This window comes from Thermobia domestica, chromosome 6 (genome assembly GCF_964235325.1).
Source record: "Thermobia domestica chromosome 6, izTheDome1.hap1.1, whole genome shotgun sequence".
NCBI lineage: Eukaryota > Metazoa > Arthropoda > Insecta > Zygentoma > Lepismatidae > Thermobia > Thermobia domestica.
The window spans coordinates 27,778,858-27,794,867 of record NC_137459.1 but is presented as its reverse complement, the minus strand read 5'-3'; the positions used below and the strand labels follow the sequence as shown (position 1 = coordinate 27,794,867).

The following is a 16,010-nucleotide window of genomic DNA, read 5'->3' as shown; positions in this document are numbered from 1 at the left end:
ACCGGTTCGGCAAGCGAAGATCAACACATATTCTTGGTTTCCCGTTTTTCTTGGGAACAACAAGGATAGGATTGCTGTGAACAGAATTTGAATGACAAATCAATCCTAATTCTAATAACTTACGAATCTCATCTCGTACATCTTGGAGATACTTATGAGGGATGGGATATTGTTTACGTACCAGTGGCTTTTCAGTTTTCACCTCCATCTCATAAACGAAGTCTTTACAGAGACCTGGATAATTCGTAAAAATATCCCTATATTGTGACAAAAGAGAGTATAATTGCTTTTTCTGTTGGTTGTTTAAATTAAAAGTGCGGTTAACAGCATCTCTAATCTGTTCGTCTGTAGCACATTGTTTTACAAAAGTGGCAGCTGAAATAGAAAAATTGTTATCTATCGTATCTCTCTCTTCATCTTCGGAGATTTCCTGAAAGTCAAAAGTTTCTGGTAAAAGATTAATAATGGTTTTCAAATTATTATATTCCATGGAAATCGTACCATCCGAAAGATTAATTTGGCTTCTCAAAGCAGTAAGTGCATCAAGTCCTAAAATAAGATCTTGATTAAGAGATTCTGTAACATAAACTTTTACATAAACAGAAATGTTATCAATTTGAATAGTGACTAATGTGTAACCTCTTACTTTTCTTCTGGTTGACCCACTGAAATCCACTAAAAGTACATCATCAGCTGGAGTGAGTTTGGGTGACGTCACATCTGCGCTAATGCGTTTCCAAAGCGCTAAAGACATGAGGCACGTATCGGAGCCTGTGTCCGCCAGACATTCAACTTCAGTATTACAAACTAAAACTTTAAGTTTAGCAGAGATAGGGTTGGGTTGCGCATTAATATAATGGTCTAGACAGTCTGTGTCCGACTCACAGTCACTTCTAGCTAAATCCGGATTATTTACACTACAAATGTGAGTATGCGATACCAGAAAATGCTTAGCTGGACCTACAGTGGGATAGTATGTATTGGCCGGTACCCGGTCCTCAGTACCGCCTTCTAATTGTTTTCCGAGTGGCCAGAATTCCAATCATTACGTCGGTTTGACCGGTTTGAGTTGTTCCTATTGTTATGATTTTGCCTATTATTGTTATTTCTACTATTATTATTCCCCCTTTCATTATTGGTACTATTGTTTCGCCGATTCCTAAAATTATTGTTCTTTCGTTCAGGTCTAGTGTTAGAATTATCGCGCGAGTTGCGATTCCTGTTCCGTTCCTCACTATTTCTCTGATCACGTGATCTCGAGGGTCGGTTCCTATTACTTCTACTATGGTCACGTCGCGTACGACCTCGGTTCTGATTCCTATCAATTCTCATATTATTTACACGCTGATCCTGGTACCTTTGATTATTACTCTTATTATACGAAAAATTTCGTTGGTTACTTTGGAAACCGAAATTTTGATTACCATTATAATTATTACCCTGCTTGTATCTTTCCTCTCTACGACTTTGCTGAGCGTGTAAAGTTTCTAATTTTTGAATTGCGGCCAAAAACTCCCTGATATTATTACATGAATGAAGAAAGAGTTCAGTTTTAAATCTATTAGGCAAAGTCTGTATTACATCTGTAAGTATGAGAAATTCAGGCAATTGCGGTGTCAATTCACGAAGTTTATTGAATTGATCTAGCGCAAAATCATGTACGGAACTATGTATCTTGGGATCGAACCTAGTACTCTTACAGGTTGATAGCCTGTGTTGTACTGTAGCTTTTCCCGCGAAAGCTTCAATAAGTGCTTGTTTGATTTGCTCATAGTTAGTAAAGTCGTCTTTCCTGATATTGTACCAACTTAAGGAAACTCCTTGCAACAAATGTGGAATGAGTTTAAACAGAGCTTTATCAGAAAGGTTGGCTAATTGAGCTGTAAGCTCTAGCTTTTGTAAATAATTGTGAATTGATTCACTAGAAGGATCACCCTGAAATTTAGGAAAACACTGAATTTCCTTAAGCATGACATCGTCTTTTAATTTCGTATTTTTTCTCTGGCGATTAGTGAAAGTAACATTTTTATCGCGCTTGCGCCTTCGGTCACATACAACCTTGATTTCTGAATCATCACTTGTGCTATCACTACTACTGGTGTTCTTACACTCCGAATAAGCCGAATCACTATAATGCCTAACTTGTCTAGGAGTATCTGTTTCTACTCGGGGTTCGAATTCTGACGGTCTATTTTCGGTACTTTCTACTCTCTGGGCGAGCTCTACCATATCACGCCTAATTTCTTTTATGTTCTTATCTATTGCCCGTATTTCGGCGCGACATTCTGCGTTAGATTCATTTTTTACCTTCATATTGTAATCTATCAGTTTCGCCTCTTCATATACCATTTTAATGTCTTTACCTTGCCTTTCTACGCGTTCAGAAATTTCCTCAATACGGTCATGCATCTCATCTAATTTATCGATTGTATCTATATGTAAACTAACGCAGCGTTCCTTATTAGCCTGACACACATCTCGGGCTGATTCCAACTGCCCTTGGAGGGATTGTGTGTAATCGTGCAAGCCTCCTAAATGATTCTGAATTTTACAAACTTTTGTTTCTATTTGTTCTACACGATGGCATGTTTCTTCAGTCTGTTGCCTAACTTCGACGCTGGTCTGTGTGGCGAGTTCGATTGCCTGTTTAGTACTATGACTGACTTCGTGAAGCTGGTCATGAATCTTAAGTGTGATGCCATCGTATTTTTGTTCGAGGATTTCGTTCCTTCGTTTACTTTCGGCCTCCACATTCCTAATACTTTGTTCTAATCTTTGGTTATTTTCGCGACATTCCCTTTGTACAGCGTCTAACTTCTGACCTAACTCACTCTTTAGTTCTTTTTCTAATCTATCAATATTCTCTTTATTTCTTTGTTCTAATCCATCTAGGTTTTCTTTATTTTCCTTTTTTAAATCTTCAATATTCTCTTTAAAAAGTGAACTTATCTTAGTAATCATATCTACTTCCTGTGCCATCTTAGACAAAAATAAACTTGAAAAAACATACAATTAGAATAAAATATAATGTCACGAGCTATGATTAGAATCACCTAAAAGAGAAGTTTTTTTTTTTTTTTCAGATTACTGGTACTAAGCTGAAAGAGAAATGATATATTAAAATATTAATCTTAAATGTATATTCGAGCACCAACGGTCTCGATTCGGGTCGGTAGTTCGGGCGTCATTTATTTGTAACCAACAGGTGTTCGAGTCGCTGTTCGGGCGTCCATTTATTTATAACCGGCAGGGTATCAAGTCGCTGTTCGGGCGTCCATTTATTTGTAACCAACTCAAGTTCGTGGTCCATGTTCGTGCAGCTATTTATTTGTAACCGCCTGTAGTTCTGTTCGCTGTCCTCGGCTCGTGGTATTACCAATAAGTATACTCCTGATACTTTAACTTACCTGGACAGGACGACGAAGACCTCTCCAAGAAAGGTTACAAACTGTTTCCCAAAAAGCTCGTCGGTCTCAATAATGAGATGAGCATTAGGCGCCGAGAGGTTCGGGTGTCTCGTCTCGAAAACCTCACGGACGATCAGACGGTCATCCAGACCATAACGCACACAAACATCACTCATACAAACAACGAAAACACACTGGATTAATTGACACTATACTTATTTATTAGAACACTATTTTGAAAAAAAAATAACGAAGAGAAATGAATACAACACTGGACACTAATAAATTTTGCCGCGGAAATTACGTTTTGCCCTATTCGGGAAATATAGCCCTTTCTATATAAATGATTATAATTCAGGTATCACTATAAATACTTTGCTCACACCATTAACACACTTGGGGGATTCGCACTGGGGAAAAGTTGTCTGGATCGTCCCACGATGAATCCAGTTGTTACGCTGAACAGTCCTGCAGCGTAAAGGTGAATCTTCAGCAAACACACAAAAGAAGATCTCCACAATGGAATACAGATATTGGAGGGCGCGTATGTAACATTTTAAACGCACAAGGTCTGAGGACTTGGGATTTCACTGATTGGGGCTACCCGTAAGAAATCGTCCTTCACCAGCTAAATAGCTTGTGCCCCTTAACACAACTTATGTTTGAAGTTCAACGCGAGATGCGTGGTTGCATCTTCCAGACCTGGAGTCAAACTCCTCGAGCGTCCAAGCTCAAGCTACGGGTTGCAATGGTCAACGGAATAGTGTTGGCAGTTCATTTCAAAAATTACTCAGTTACTCACCTGTATGCACATACAAACAGAATACGGAAAACAATTTATGTTAATTTTAGTCAACTGCCCATAATGCACTAGACACTGCGATAACTTTGGCGTGAGAAAGTACAGATAACGGGCTGGAATACAACGCAGTTGGTGCCACTTCGGCTATTGGGACATCTGGTCAGCCCGTATTTCTCTAATCTATTGTAATGTTTCCATAAACGATTAAAGAAAGCACTTAATTCAGTTCCAAATAACTGCAGAATATATACTGTGCATATAATAAGTCAGGGAGAAACACTGAAATGGTTAGTCACTAACCGAAATGTTCTCAGCAAAAGCAACGTTTTAAATATATATATGAAAAAACGATGAAAGACTTCTTTGTCCAATTGTGTGGGAAAGAAGCAATTCCCACCAAAGAAAGAACTTATATGCGTTGCAGAATAAAGTATAAATCGAAAATAATAATCACTGTCTTCACGAAATATACAGGGCGTCCACAAAAAATCCTTCTATAACCTGGTAGCGGTTATACAACCCCATTTTTCTATTTACTGTTTACCCAGAAAAACTTTCTGAAAGCAAGAAAGAAATCTCCACCCATGCAGCACTGCACTCTAGTGGACAAATAGTGAAACCCCCATTAGAAACATGTATTTTGGCGTGCTTCCCTCTCTTCGTCCAAAAGAATCCATCGTTTCGGAACCGCAAAACGTGCTATTTCTTTATGTCAGTGGGAGGACGATAGCAAGTGGCAAGCAAGACGACCCAGAAAGTTGCACATGATTTGACTCCTTGCAAGATGAAAAAATTTTGCATGTCGCTTTCAAGACTATGTTTACATGGAGAAATATTGTAGGGTTTCAAGGTTTTTTTAGTGACACCTACAGGATTCTTGCAGCATGGCAAACCTAGCTTTAAAGAAGGTAAGAAAGTTACGTGATTTTACGTCATCCCTGAAAAGAAGAAGCAGATAATACGATTTAGTCTATTTAGTTTTGGGATATCATGAAGTGGAAGATGTGAAGATTCAGCTAAAGGGAGTCCCAATCCATTCTTCTCTTACATATTGAAAAGCACAAATGGTCTGTGTTTATTGGTTTATGTATTAGTGAACAAATTGCTTCATCGTAGTGAAAGCTGTCAGTGATATTGTACAGTCATAAATATCCAGGTAAAAGTAACACTGTAATACCATTGTTCTCGTAAATGACCTCTCCTTGAACTAAGTGGAAATTGCACCCAAACTGTTTAGAGTGGCAATCTAAACAGTATTCTCTCCAGGCTGTTATGTTGTTGCATCAATATCAAAGTTTCACATTTTATGGATATTGTATTGTTTGTCTACATGGTTTAAACAATATAATGTTTTACATATATTTAAGCTCATCTGTCAAGGTTGCATTTTTGTGAAGAGGATTTTCCTAGTTCAACTTAAGATGTGTTGGCTTTTTACTCGATTCGAGATGATTAATGCATGTTCTTTCCGAAGATAATGAGATGGAAATTTCTAGGTTCTGTCTGCCAATTAGTTGCAACACAGAGAAGAATACGGACTCATTTTAAGTTATCTAGTCTACTGAATGTTGTAACCAGTATTACGATTTACATTTTAAAAATTCTCATGAAACAATAGTGTTTACTTTTTACTCTATTGAATTATTTTCTTAAATAGAGATCCTGGTCTTCTTATATATACGTGTCTTCAAATATATTACTGTATATAAATTCCACCTCTGTGTACGCCCAACACAGACTAGTCAAACGTGTAAGACCTAAATAACTATCCTGTCTGACCAGAGTTTAATGCACTTACATATCTATCTATCTATATATCAAAATGGTATGTTTATATGTTTGTCATCAATTCCTTCGACAATGAGATCTCGAATACCACAAGTGCTAGATATGTGCCGTTTCCACTGGTCGATTCCAAATTTTGTGTAGATTGTCCCGTCCTAATTGAATATTTAAGAAACGTGGCCATTATTTTTAATTACATTTTTATAGGTACACTGGAAGTGTTGAAATTTAAAAAAAAGTAAAGCATCATATCCTGCGAGTTATCCATTCCAACACAACACTGGTGTATGCATGAGTTGTATATCTCTCAGGCGTGTGTTTCATTATCAAATGATAATGAAAAACGAAGAATAACCATTTCTACAGGCTAAGATGAATCTTTATTGGAGTGTTTTGCCCAATGAACACCATATATCACTGACATTATAATCGATTGTATGTGTAATGTATTAGCTTATTTTAAAATATATAAAACGATAACCATGCCTGTTGTTCTGTATGGTTGCGAAACATGGTCGCTTACTCGGAAGGATGAACATAGATTGAAAGTATTTGAGAACAAGATCCTGAGACTAATATTCGGACCGAAGAGAAACGGGAATAGGGAATGGTGGAAACTTCATAACGAGGAACTACATAATTTATACGGTTTACCCAACATTAGTTAGGGTCATGAAATCTAGTAGCTCAGGTGGGCAGGTCATGTAGCCAGGATGGAAGAAAGTATGAACGCTTTCAAAATCTTAACTGGAAGACCAGTCAGAAAACGGTCATTAGGAAGACCTTTGCGCAGATGGGAGGACAATATTAAGATGGATCTCGCAGAAATAAGAATACAAAGTAGATACTGGATCCAATTGGCTGAGGGTAGAAGTCAGTAGAGAGCTTTTGTGAACGCGGCATTGAACCTCCGGGTGGACTATAGAGTTAGTTTATGTATTTGCTTATTACATACTGTATGCAAGAAGAAAGAAAACACTGATCATACATGAATTAAAAACTCCAACGGGAATAGGCTCAAATCTTGCAAACGGTGCGAGATATTGAAAAAGTAATCGAAAAAGTCTCCCCTTTACGGTATGTCTTGCCGATTTTTTTAATCAAGACGTCTTTCACTTGTGTCTGCAAAGGCACATGTACAGATTTGAGGAATAACAAGGAGATTCATGCTGATATATAAATGATGCGTTGTATAGAGAGCGCAGGTTCAGCTAGTCTATATATTAAAATGCTACGTTTATATGTTTCTCTCTAATCCTTTCGACAATGAGATCTCGAAAACCACAAGTGTTAGAAACGTGTCGTTTTCACTGGTCGATTCCAAATTTTGTGTAGATTGTCCAGTTCTCATTCAAAGTTCCAAAAACCGTATAGTTTTATTTTCTATTCAACATGTTAGGGGCTGTTTTGAGCTCATAACATTAACATTGTTGCAGGCCGAAACTACGCTGTTAGGCAACCAGTAGAGAAGTTACGTATGGCTGGTTGACGGACATTGCAGGCGCTTTGCTTAAATCTGAATGGCATAGCCTATTGCACGCTGGCAACTTCAAACGCCTCAATAGATGCAATGAGGCGTATTCGTACGGATATGGATGTATTCGAAAAATATTTCCACTTGATATCTTGTTACTTGTAGAAATTTGCTACAAACTTACTCCAACATCTATACATAGCAATTCACTTCTTTGTGTGTCTTCTATCCTTTACTTGTGTGAGTAAGACATGCACAGTAGGACGGAGATTCATGGTCATAACATAACGACGCGCTGAGTAGACAGTGCACGTTCAGCTAGTATGTATAAAAAATGAAAGTGGCTATGCTTGTGACTTCGCACCGTTTGCACCACCCGACCGATCTCAATCAAATTTTCTACATAGATGAGCTTCAGATATGGGAGTGTTTTTGCCATTTCACTTTGATGGTTCATCGTAGAGAACGGGGAGGGGAGAGATATAAAAATGAATAAAAACTTAATTACTCTTGGAACACGAGACCAATCTCGATCATATTTGGCCACATAGATGAGGTTCGGGCCTTGGATGTTTTTTTATCATTTTACTTTGACGGTGCAACTAAGGTATGAGGGGGATATTTAAAAACGATATAAAATTGACCGATATTAGTGTCGAATCCATAGTTTTCGGGGTCGCCGAGACGAACAGGGATACTTCCGATGTCGTTTAAATCCAAATTTAGCCCCGCAACTTTGGGCATAAGAGATACATAAAAGTGATCAAAGATGACCGATATTAGTGTCGAATCCATAGCTTTCTGTGTCTCTGAGACGAACAGTGACACTTTCGATGCCGTTTCAATCCAAAGTTTCGACCCTTTTATGTCGAAAATGAAATATTCTCCGCGTGTAAAGAACGGGTATTCTACGAGTTAAAAGTAAAAACAAAAAAATGTAACAGTTTTGACAACTTAGCGTTGTTCTAATCAGACACTCGATTACTGGAAGTGTATTAAACTCTGGTCAAAAGAATAGATATTTATGTAACAAGTTACTGAGTCGTAATGGATGTATTTTTGTGTAAGTATCATGTATTTTCGAAGTAACCCGGCTATAGGTCTTCGATTTGTTTATATATAGGAAGTATGAAAACATGTGGTTGGAGAAATTATATCTATGTGCTATTGTTCGACTGCAGTCCTTCCAGCAATGTTCTTTTTACTATTTATTATTATTATTATTATTATTATTATTATTATTATTATTATTATTATTATTATTATTATTATTTTGATTAGTAGTTGTAGTAGGTGCTGTTGTTTAAACTCTTTTCTCAGTACCGAAATTATATGAGGTGTGAATTTACACTTTAATGTAAGTGTGATCAGAATCACATATACTCACTAAAAATCGAACCAAAGCCTTTCACTTGAAAAATGAGAACACCAGCCTTAGTGCTACTGACAAATTAAAAAAAAAAAATCACCAAGTATTACAGAGTTTTGCGTTTCCCAATACGTAAGTAGTTCTGTTTACCTTAAACATTGTTAATGAAAATGCATGTTCATTTAAGCACGCAAAACTTATTTTTCATCTTTTGCACTGCAATCTGGCGTACAATTATCAACACGTCATAATAAATTACGTTAGAAACTGAAAAGCCATGTTGATTAGAACGAAGGGGTTGCTGTCAAATATAGAAATAAGAGGAGAGAAAATAGGTCAGGTGACCAGTTTTAGGTACCTGGACAGTATTATTAGCGATGATATGAAGGGTGGACGTAAAATAAAAGCAAGAATAGGAATGGCGAAAGAAACCTTTTAGAAGAAGAAAAGTCTGTTCTGTGGGACCTTGAATAAAGAGTTGAGAAAAAGCCTGATAAAATACTTCTTGTGGAATATTGTACTGTATGAGCCAGAAACATGGACATTACTCAAAAATGATGAAAAATGACTGGAAGCTATCGAAATGTGGGTGTGGAGAAGAATGGAGAGGATTAGTTGATCGAGCGGAAAACGAGAGAAGGTGTTAGAAATTGTGAGGGAGAAAAGAATAATTGAGTAGAGGTAGAGAACTGCTTGCGTCATTGCCTAAGAAGAAATTGTATCATGAGAGACGTGCTAGAGGGTAAGGTGGCAGGAAAGGGAGGGAGGAGGCGAAGGAGGTTACAATTGATGAACAGTATCAAAATTAAAAAAAAAATCGTACCTGAAGACGAAGAGATTAGCGCAAGACCATGGAGAATGGATGCTTCTCAGCTGCAGAAAGTAACCTACCAATAATAATACTTATGATGATGGTGATGATGATAATAATGATGATATAATTGAATTTCGTCCCTGCAGCCCACGAACGCCTATGACCGACAAGATCGCACACGTTCAACTGAGTTATACATGGTCACCTCTTCGGTTCCAACCACTGTTTCTTGTGACTTCTTAGAGCTCTTCCGTGGCTAAGCGGTTAGCGTACCCACGCGCCTTTGGCGTGGGAGACCCGGGTTCGATTCCCGATGGGAGCTCATGTGGTTCATATTCCACGTTAGTCAGTAGGTCCCGTCTCATATAGCCTCACTGCTGTAAAGATACGTTGAAATCAACTCAACTTTTGTGACTTCTTAGACTAGAAATTGTTATTTCCAAATTTGACACTTCCAATGGTTCACAAAGCGGGGTCAGCACCGGAAAATATGTTGTTCCCTACCGGGAATCTAACACGCCAAATGCACGGATGCTAATCATTCGGCTGCACAGAAGCCTAAAACCCTCTTATCAGTTAAAATTATAATTTTATATTATTAGCCGAATTTATATCAGTTTACACCAGTGGTTCTCAAACTTTTTGTTATTGCGACCCACATTACATAATACAAGAGTATTTCGTGGCCCAAATACCTTTATTCAAATGCACATTGACATTCTAAGTAATGGCTATGTATTTCAAAATATTTTTTTTTAAAAATCATATATCTAATTCCATTTTGTTCAATAACAGTCCGTATGAGTGATTAACATGAAATTTGTTCGGGGATGTTGGGAATACTTCGAGGGATCACTAATATTGTAAAGTAGAGATCGATGCTTAAACTAGAATAAATCAAAATTTAGTTGGTTTCTATCTTAAATATCTTACTTTCAAACTAAATTGTGTTATAAATTTATGAAAATAGTAGCCCTGTCGGTACGACAATATAAGTCGGTGACTATCTAGCACGTGTAATGTAAATTTCTTTCCTAGCAACCGTATCATATGAAATTGTACACACTCTCAAAAAGTGTTGAAGTGTCTCCAAACACAGAGCTAACACTATTCCCAATCAACGCCCTTCCCTGTGACAGATTTTGATTCATCTACTCTCTTTCCATTCTAACCAGCATCTCTACTGACTGTATACAAGGGTAGGGTTCTGAATAACCACTGAGTTTTCACATCATTAACAAATGCTTCCAATTTTCGTTTACTGAATAGTACTTCTCAACACATGTTTCTGCATCGAAATAAAATTTTCATAATGAAAGAAAAATCTCGCGACCCACCAAAAGTCGGCCTGCGACCCACCAATGGGTCGGGTCCCACACTTTGAGAAACACTGGTTTACACTATTTAAAACTGCAGAAGTACTTTACCTGATTTAATAATGCATTTTCCTACCTCATGAGAATATATTTTTTGTTTGTTTCCTTTTTCTTGATTTTAACTCATTCAATAAACACCTGTGGACAAATAATTAAAATATCACCAATTTTTTATAGTATGACGCATATGTGTTTTGAAAACCAATAAAAGACAAAACATATTTCACTTTACTGTCATTTTCATTTCTGGTTTTCATTTTATTTCCATTTTTTTAAAAGACTGAAGAGCAATGGTGACATTTTGATATATTAAAATACAGCATAAAATCAAATATTAACATACATCTATGATTGAAAATAATTAGTTGTTTGATGACATTCTCCATTGGTAAATAACCTTTTTCAAGTCAAACCTTTAAAACAAAATCTTGGGATTTCTAATGTCTTAAATACTGTAAGTTAGGAAAGCTGAAAAACCTAGGACGTATACAGAGCTACAAAAGGTCAAATAAGGTAAGTACTTCTCTAAAATTTAGCTCAGTATGTACTGACCCTGGTCTCGTAGACAGTTTGTGCATAATACAAGCATAAGATTGTACCCTACAGAACTGAACTTTTGGAATGTTCGTCATTTCTGTTCTAGGAGTTGGCAGCACTGACCGTTACATGAATTTCATCTGTTGTCTTTGTTGTTAATAGTCACAGAGTGCCGAATAGCGGATAATCGCCATCTGACTTTGTGAACAGTCTCTGCACCACATTTGTAATAAGTTTTCACTATGACAATACTCTGTACCGTCGTGACGCGATCCATTTCTACCTGTACAGAAAACATGATCATCCGCTACTAACCACAAAGACAACAGATGAAAATCGTGTAACGTACAGTGGTGCCAACTTACGAGAACAGAAATGGCGGGCATTTCAAATGTTGCATTCTTTATGGAACACCATTTTATGCATGCTCATTCCTTGCTTTCGCCAATTTTTTGTTTATTTATTGAATTGCTCCTTTGCATTGTTGCGACTCTAAATTTTGTTTGCTGGAATTCATTTCTATTTGATCTATCCTTTTTTTACAGCCCTGTTGGTAATTTATATCATTATTTCTATCTCAGATATAGGCACAACATAAGTCCAACTTTACCCGGACATGTTCTCTTTTCTTAAAGTAAAATAAGGATTTTCTTTCACATTGAAATTGTTCGAATTTTCTGTCAATTTGAGAGAAATTGGAAGTTTAAATAAATAGTTCCATTTCGATTCTTGCAAATAGAAAATGAAACTATTTAATAGTTAAACGAGATAGTAAGGGGTCCTCTGCCAGGGGCTAATACTGCACAGGAAAGAGACAAGCAGCATTGGTCAGTAACAATAGTGCACGCGTGTAACGGAAATCGATATTACAAGGGCATCCTTGGCACAACAGTATATGAACTTAATGTATACATTATAAATTTTATTATTAAAATATTTAAAGTTGCTAAAGCCGTAAAGAAAACGCCGTTTTAAAGATACAGAATTCAATATATAATGAAATTCTTTTGAGTTGGACACTTGCGGGGCTTTCGAAGACTGTCCAAGTTAGAGGAGTGCCGAAGATAAACGGGTAGAAGTTTGTATCATAGCCATGTTTTGTAATAAACAATACTACACTACTACATGTATCAATGCACTATATTATGTGCAGAACAGTATTTATACATCATGTTGCTGTTACTGAAGACTTTTACAGTATCTTTGTGTAGAAACATATCATTTTGATTTGAACTCTGGAAAACAATACAGGTTACATGCGGTTTATAGTGTACGTACGTATCTTAGCAGTTCATTGAACACAACACTTGAAGAGTATTACACACACACACACACATAAAACGGACATTCAGAGGAAATTTTAACTCTGCAGTCTATGTCTATTTTTCACAATTTCAATTTTTTGTGAAAAAATCAGTTACGAGGGTTTGTTTTCTCTTCTGTAACATGTTTTTCATCCATACATTTCAACTAATTTTCTCACACCAAATACAGTTGTTCACACTTCCGATCCTCCTCCACATGCTTTTGGGATTCATCATGTTTTTTTTTTTTCCATGAAAATAGGTAATCTTTTCTGCTTCCTCACCCACCATCTCTGTTTGGAATTCCAGCAATCTTATCTCGCGAATTATTGTATCACAACTTGCTCTCAACGGTTAATATTCATTTTTCTTTACCTTTTGTGGTGTCTCTTGTAAGTGTCCAACTTTGTTTCAAATTTGTCTATCTAAGATTCAAGACAGAGAGGTGTCCAGATTACAGAGGTTCCAATAAGTAAAAATCAACGTGAGTTTCTCTCGTTCCGATAAAAAATTGTTCAGGTTAAGGGATTTCACTGTACTACGTAGCAACACACTTCCAATGAATCATCATGATTAGCAGTAGTCGCATGTAGAAATGTGCAGTTGCTAGTGATAGTTGTAGAAAGATTTTACGTATGTAGTGCATTCTAAGGCCTGTTTCATAAATAATGCAAGTTTATTTTGTATGTATGATAACGTTGTGACCATACGTGTTATATTACAAGTAACAACACTTGTGTTTACAGTAATTTTTTTTCTGTTTTACGAATACCTGTCTTTGTTCCTTGTTTGTTTGGGGTTTGATTCTTATTCAAAATCTCCACCTTATGGTATTCGAACAACGTATGGTCTTATGGAAACAAAGCCCAAGTCTCCGAACTAAAGATGACAAGGTATTGCCGAATTCTTGTTATTGCTGTTTCGTAATAATTGACAATCTGTAAAATTTATTTGTAAACTTGTAGGTTTAATGAAATGGGCCCTTGTTGCTTGCTATATAGTTGTCTCTTACCTTAGATGTATTGGTATTGTTTCTTTTGTAGAATCCCAGTTGTGAACTTTGGTTCAGATGACAAGTCAAAAAGAAAAAGGCGTGAAACAAGAAGAGTTAGAAGGCAAACAGTTGACTTCGACGCCGATTTCACAGGGTTTGACACAGGATTTGCTGATGATTTATTCGATGATGAACACTTTGGGGAAGACATAGAAGGTTTTAATCCAGATATCCATCTTCCTGATGAATGGCGCTGTGCTTTTATTAATTCCTTCGATACCAAATGCTTAGAGACTAGCATTTTGGAACTCTGGGCGTCTGATAAGAATAAAATAAACAGCCTTACAAAGCATGATATTATAACAACGTTGAACGCATCTAAAAAGAGGTAAGCAATTGATAGATTAGTTATTAATTCAGAGAGTGTTATACTTTCAAACATTTCTTTTGTAAACGTTCTGCATCGATCTGGAGTAAATGTTATGGTACATTTGTTGTCTGGTATAACTGCATATTTCACTAATATTAATTCTTCAGGCTTTTTACGTAAATCATCCTAAAGTTTTAATAAAGAGATGTTACATTTAACGTATTGCAATTCCGTATTTGATTCGATAACGTAACAATTTAGCGGCACAAGCATTCTTGAACTACAATAAATTTGAAATAGTTTTTATCCCTCTGCAAAAATTATTTTTGATAATAATTATTGACATTTACGTCATTGACGAAGTCACATCACTCAGTTGGGTCCGTATATTGGTTAATGCAAGGATGTTATACAATATAAATATCTATACAAAAAAATTGTGAAGCCATATGCGACAGTTTCACCACCAAAAGTCCACCCTTTGCGCCCACTAAGATCACAGGGCCTTATGCAGAGTCGTTCGGACGCGTGATTAGTGCCATACTAAAGAGCTCGACTAACATATGATTCCTACAGTAGCCAGGCCTTTAGTATGATGCTAATCATACGTCAAAACGATTCTGCATAAGGCCCGCAATATTTTGATCCAATGTTCATGACTGAAACAAGAGTAGCCAATCAGACGTTACAATGTTCGGTTGCTTTTTGGGTTCATTGGGTTAATAAGCTGAAGATACATGTGGGCACATCCTTGGGTTATTGGATATACTCAGAATGGCGGTAGCATAATATGATGTCATTAAGCATAGAGTTGGAAATTATTGGGTGAAGACAATTAGAATCTTGTGTTGTTAAAGAAGACGAACATAGGGGCCTACATAATTTAAAGGAAGTCAGTCACATAGATCGGATAAGAAATTGATTGTAAACTTGAATCAAGATGAGAAGTTGAATAAATACAATTTCAGTTATTACACGATTTTATAACATAGAACTCTGTTGATTCTACTCATTTAAAACAAATAACTGTAGACCAGGAGGCGTCATTTAGGGAACAGGAGGGGGCAATTACCCCTCCCCAAGAGTTTGAGAAATACATATATTTTAAAAGATTGTTTACTAACATACTAGTACAAAACGTGAAAGTTGTATGTCGGCTATATTTAATTTATCTATGAAAACATGTACCTTTCCTGAAAAATTGAAGGAGTCAGTTGTGTGTCCTATACCCAAAATAAACATAGCTAGTAACATTGAATAGTTCCGATCAATTTCTATTTTATCTGTGTTTGCCAAGGTATATGTATATATATTGCATAAGCGAATAATGGATCATGTTAAACCTACATTGTCTTGCAGTCAACATGGATTTCTGAAGGGTAGATATACTGTATCAAATCTAGCACTAATAACAGACTACATTTCGAAGGAACTTGACAAGCAAGGACAAGTACATGTCATATATACTGATTTTTCTAAAGCATTTGACGTCATTGATCATGACAGTCTCTTAAACAAACTAGCATCCTTTAACTTCTCGAAGTCAACTTTGCAATACTTTGCTTCCTATCTTCAAAATCGTAAACAAACTGTACTGTATCGAAATCACAAATGTCAACTCTTTCACGCAACATCTGGAGTCCCTCAAGGCTCGAATCTGGGACCACTTTTTTCATTTTGGCGATAAATCATCTTCCTGAGTGCTTTCAATTTTCTAGAAATCTACTCTTTGCTGATGACCTTAAAATATTCAACAGAATTAAAACAATTCAGGACTG

The 16,010-nt window shown here is 36.5% G+C and overlaps 1 protein-coding gene across 1 annotated transcript in view; it reads left to right on the top strand.

Annotated features, from left to right (window-relative positions):
* Nucleotides 1-16,010, top strand: part of LOC145687903 (patched domain-containing protein 3-like) — a 222,586-nt gene that overhangs the window by 157,216 nt on the left and 49,360 nt on the right. Inside the window, exon 4 of the mRNA XM_081761445.1 lies at nucleotides 13,912-14,250. Within this exon, the coding sequence (XP_081617571.1) occupies nucleotides 13,912-14,250 (339 nt within the window). The remainder of the gene's footprint in view (nucleotides 1-13,911; nucleotides 14,251-16,010) is intronic.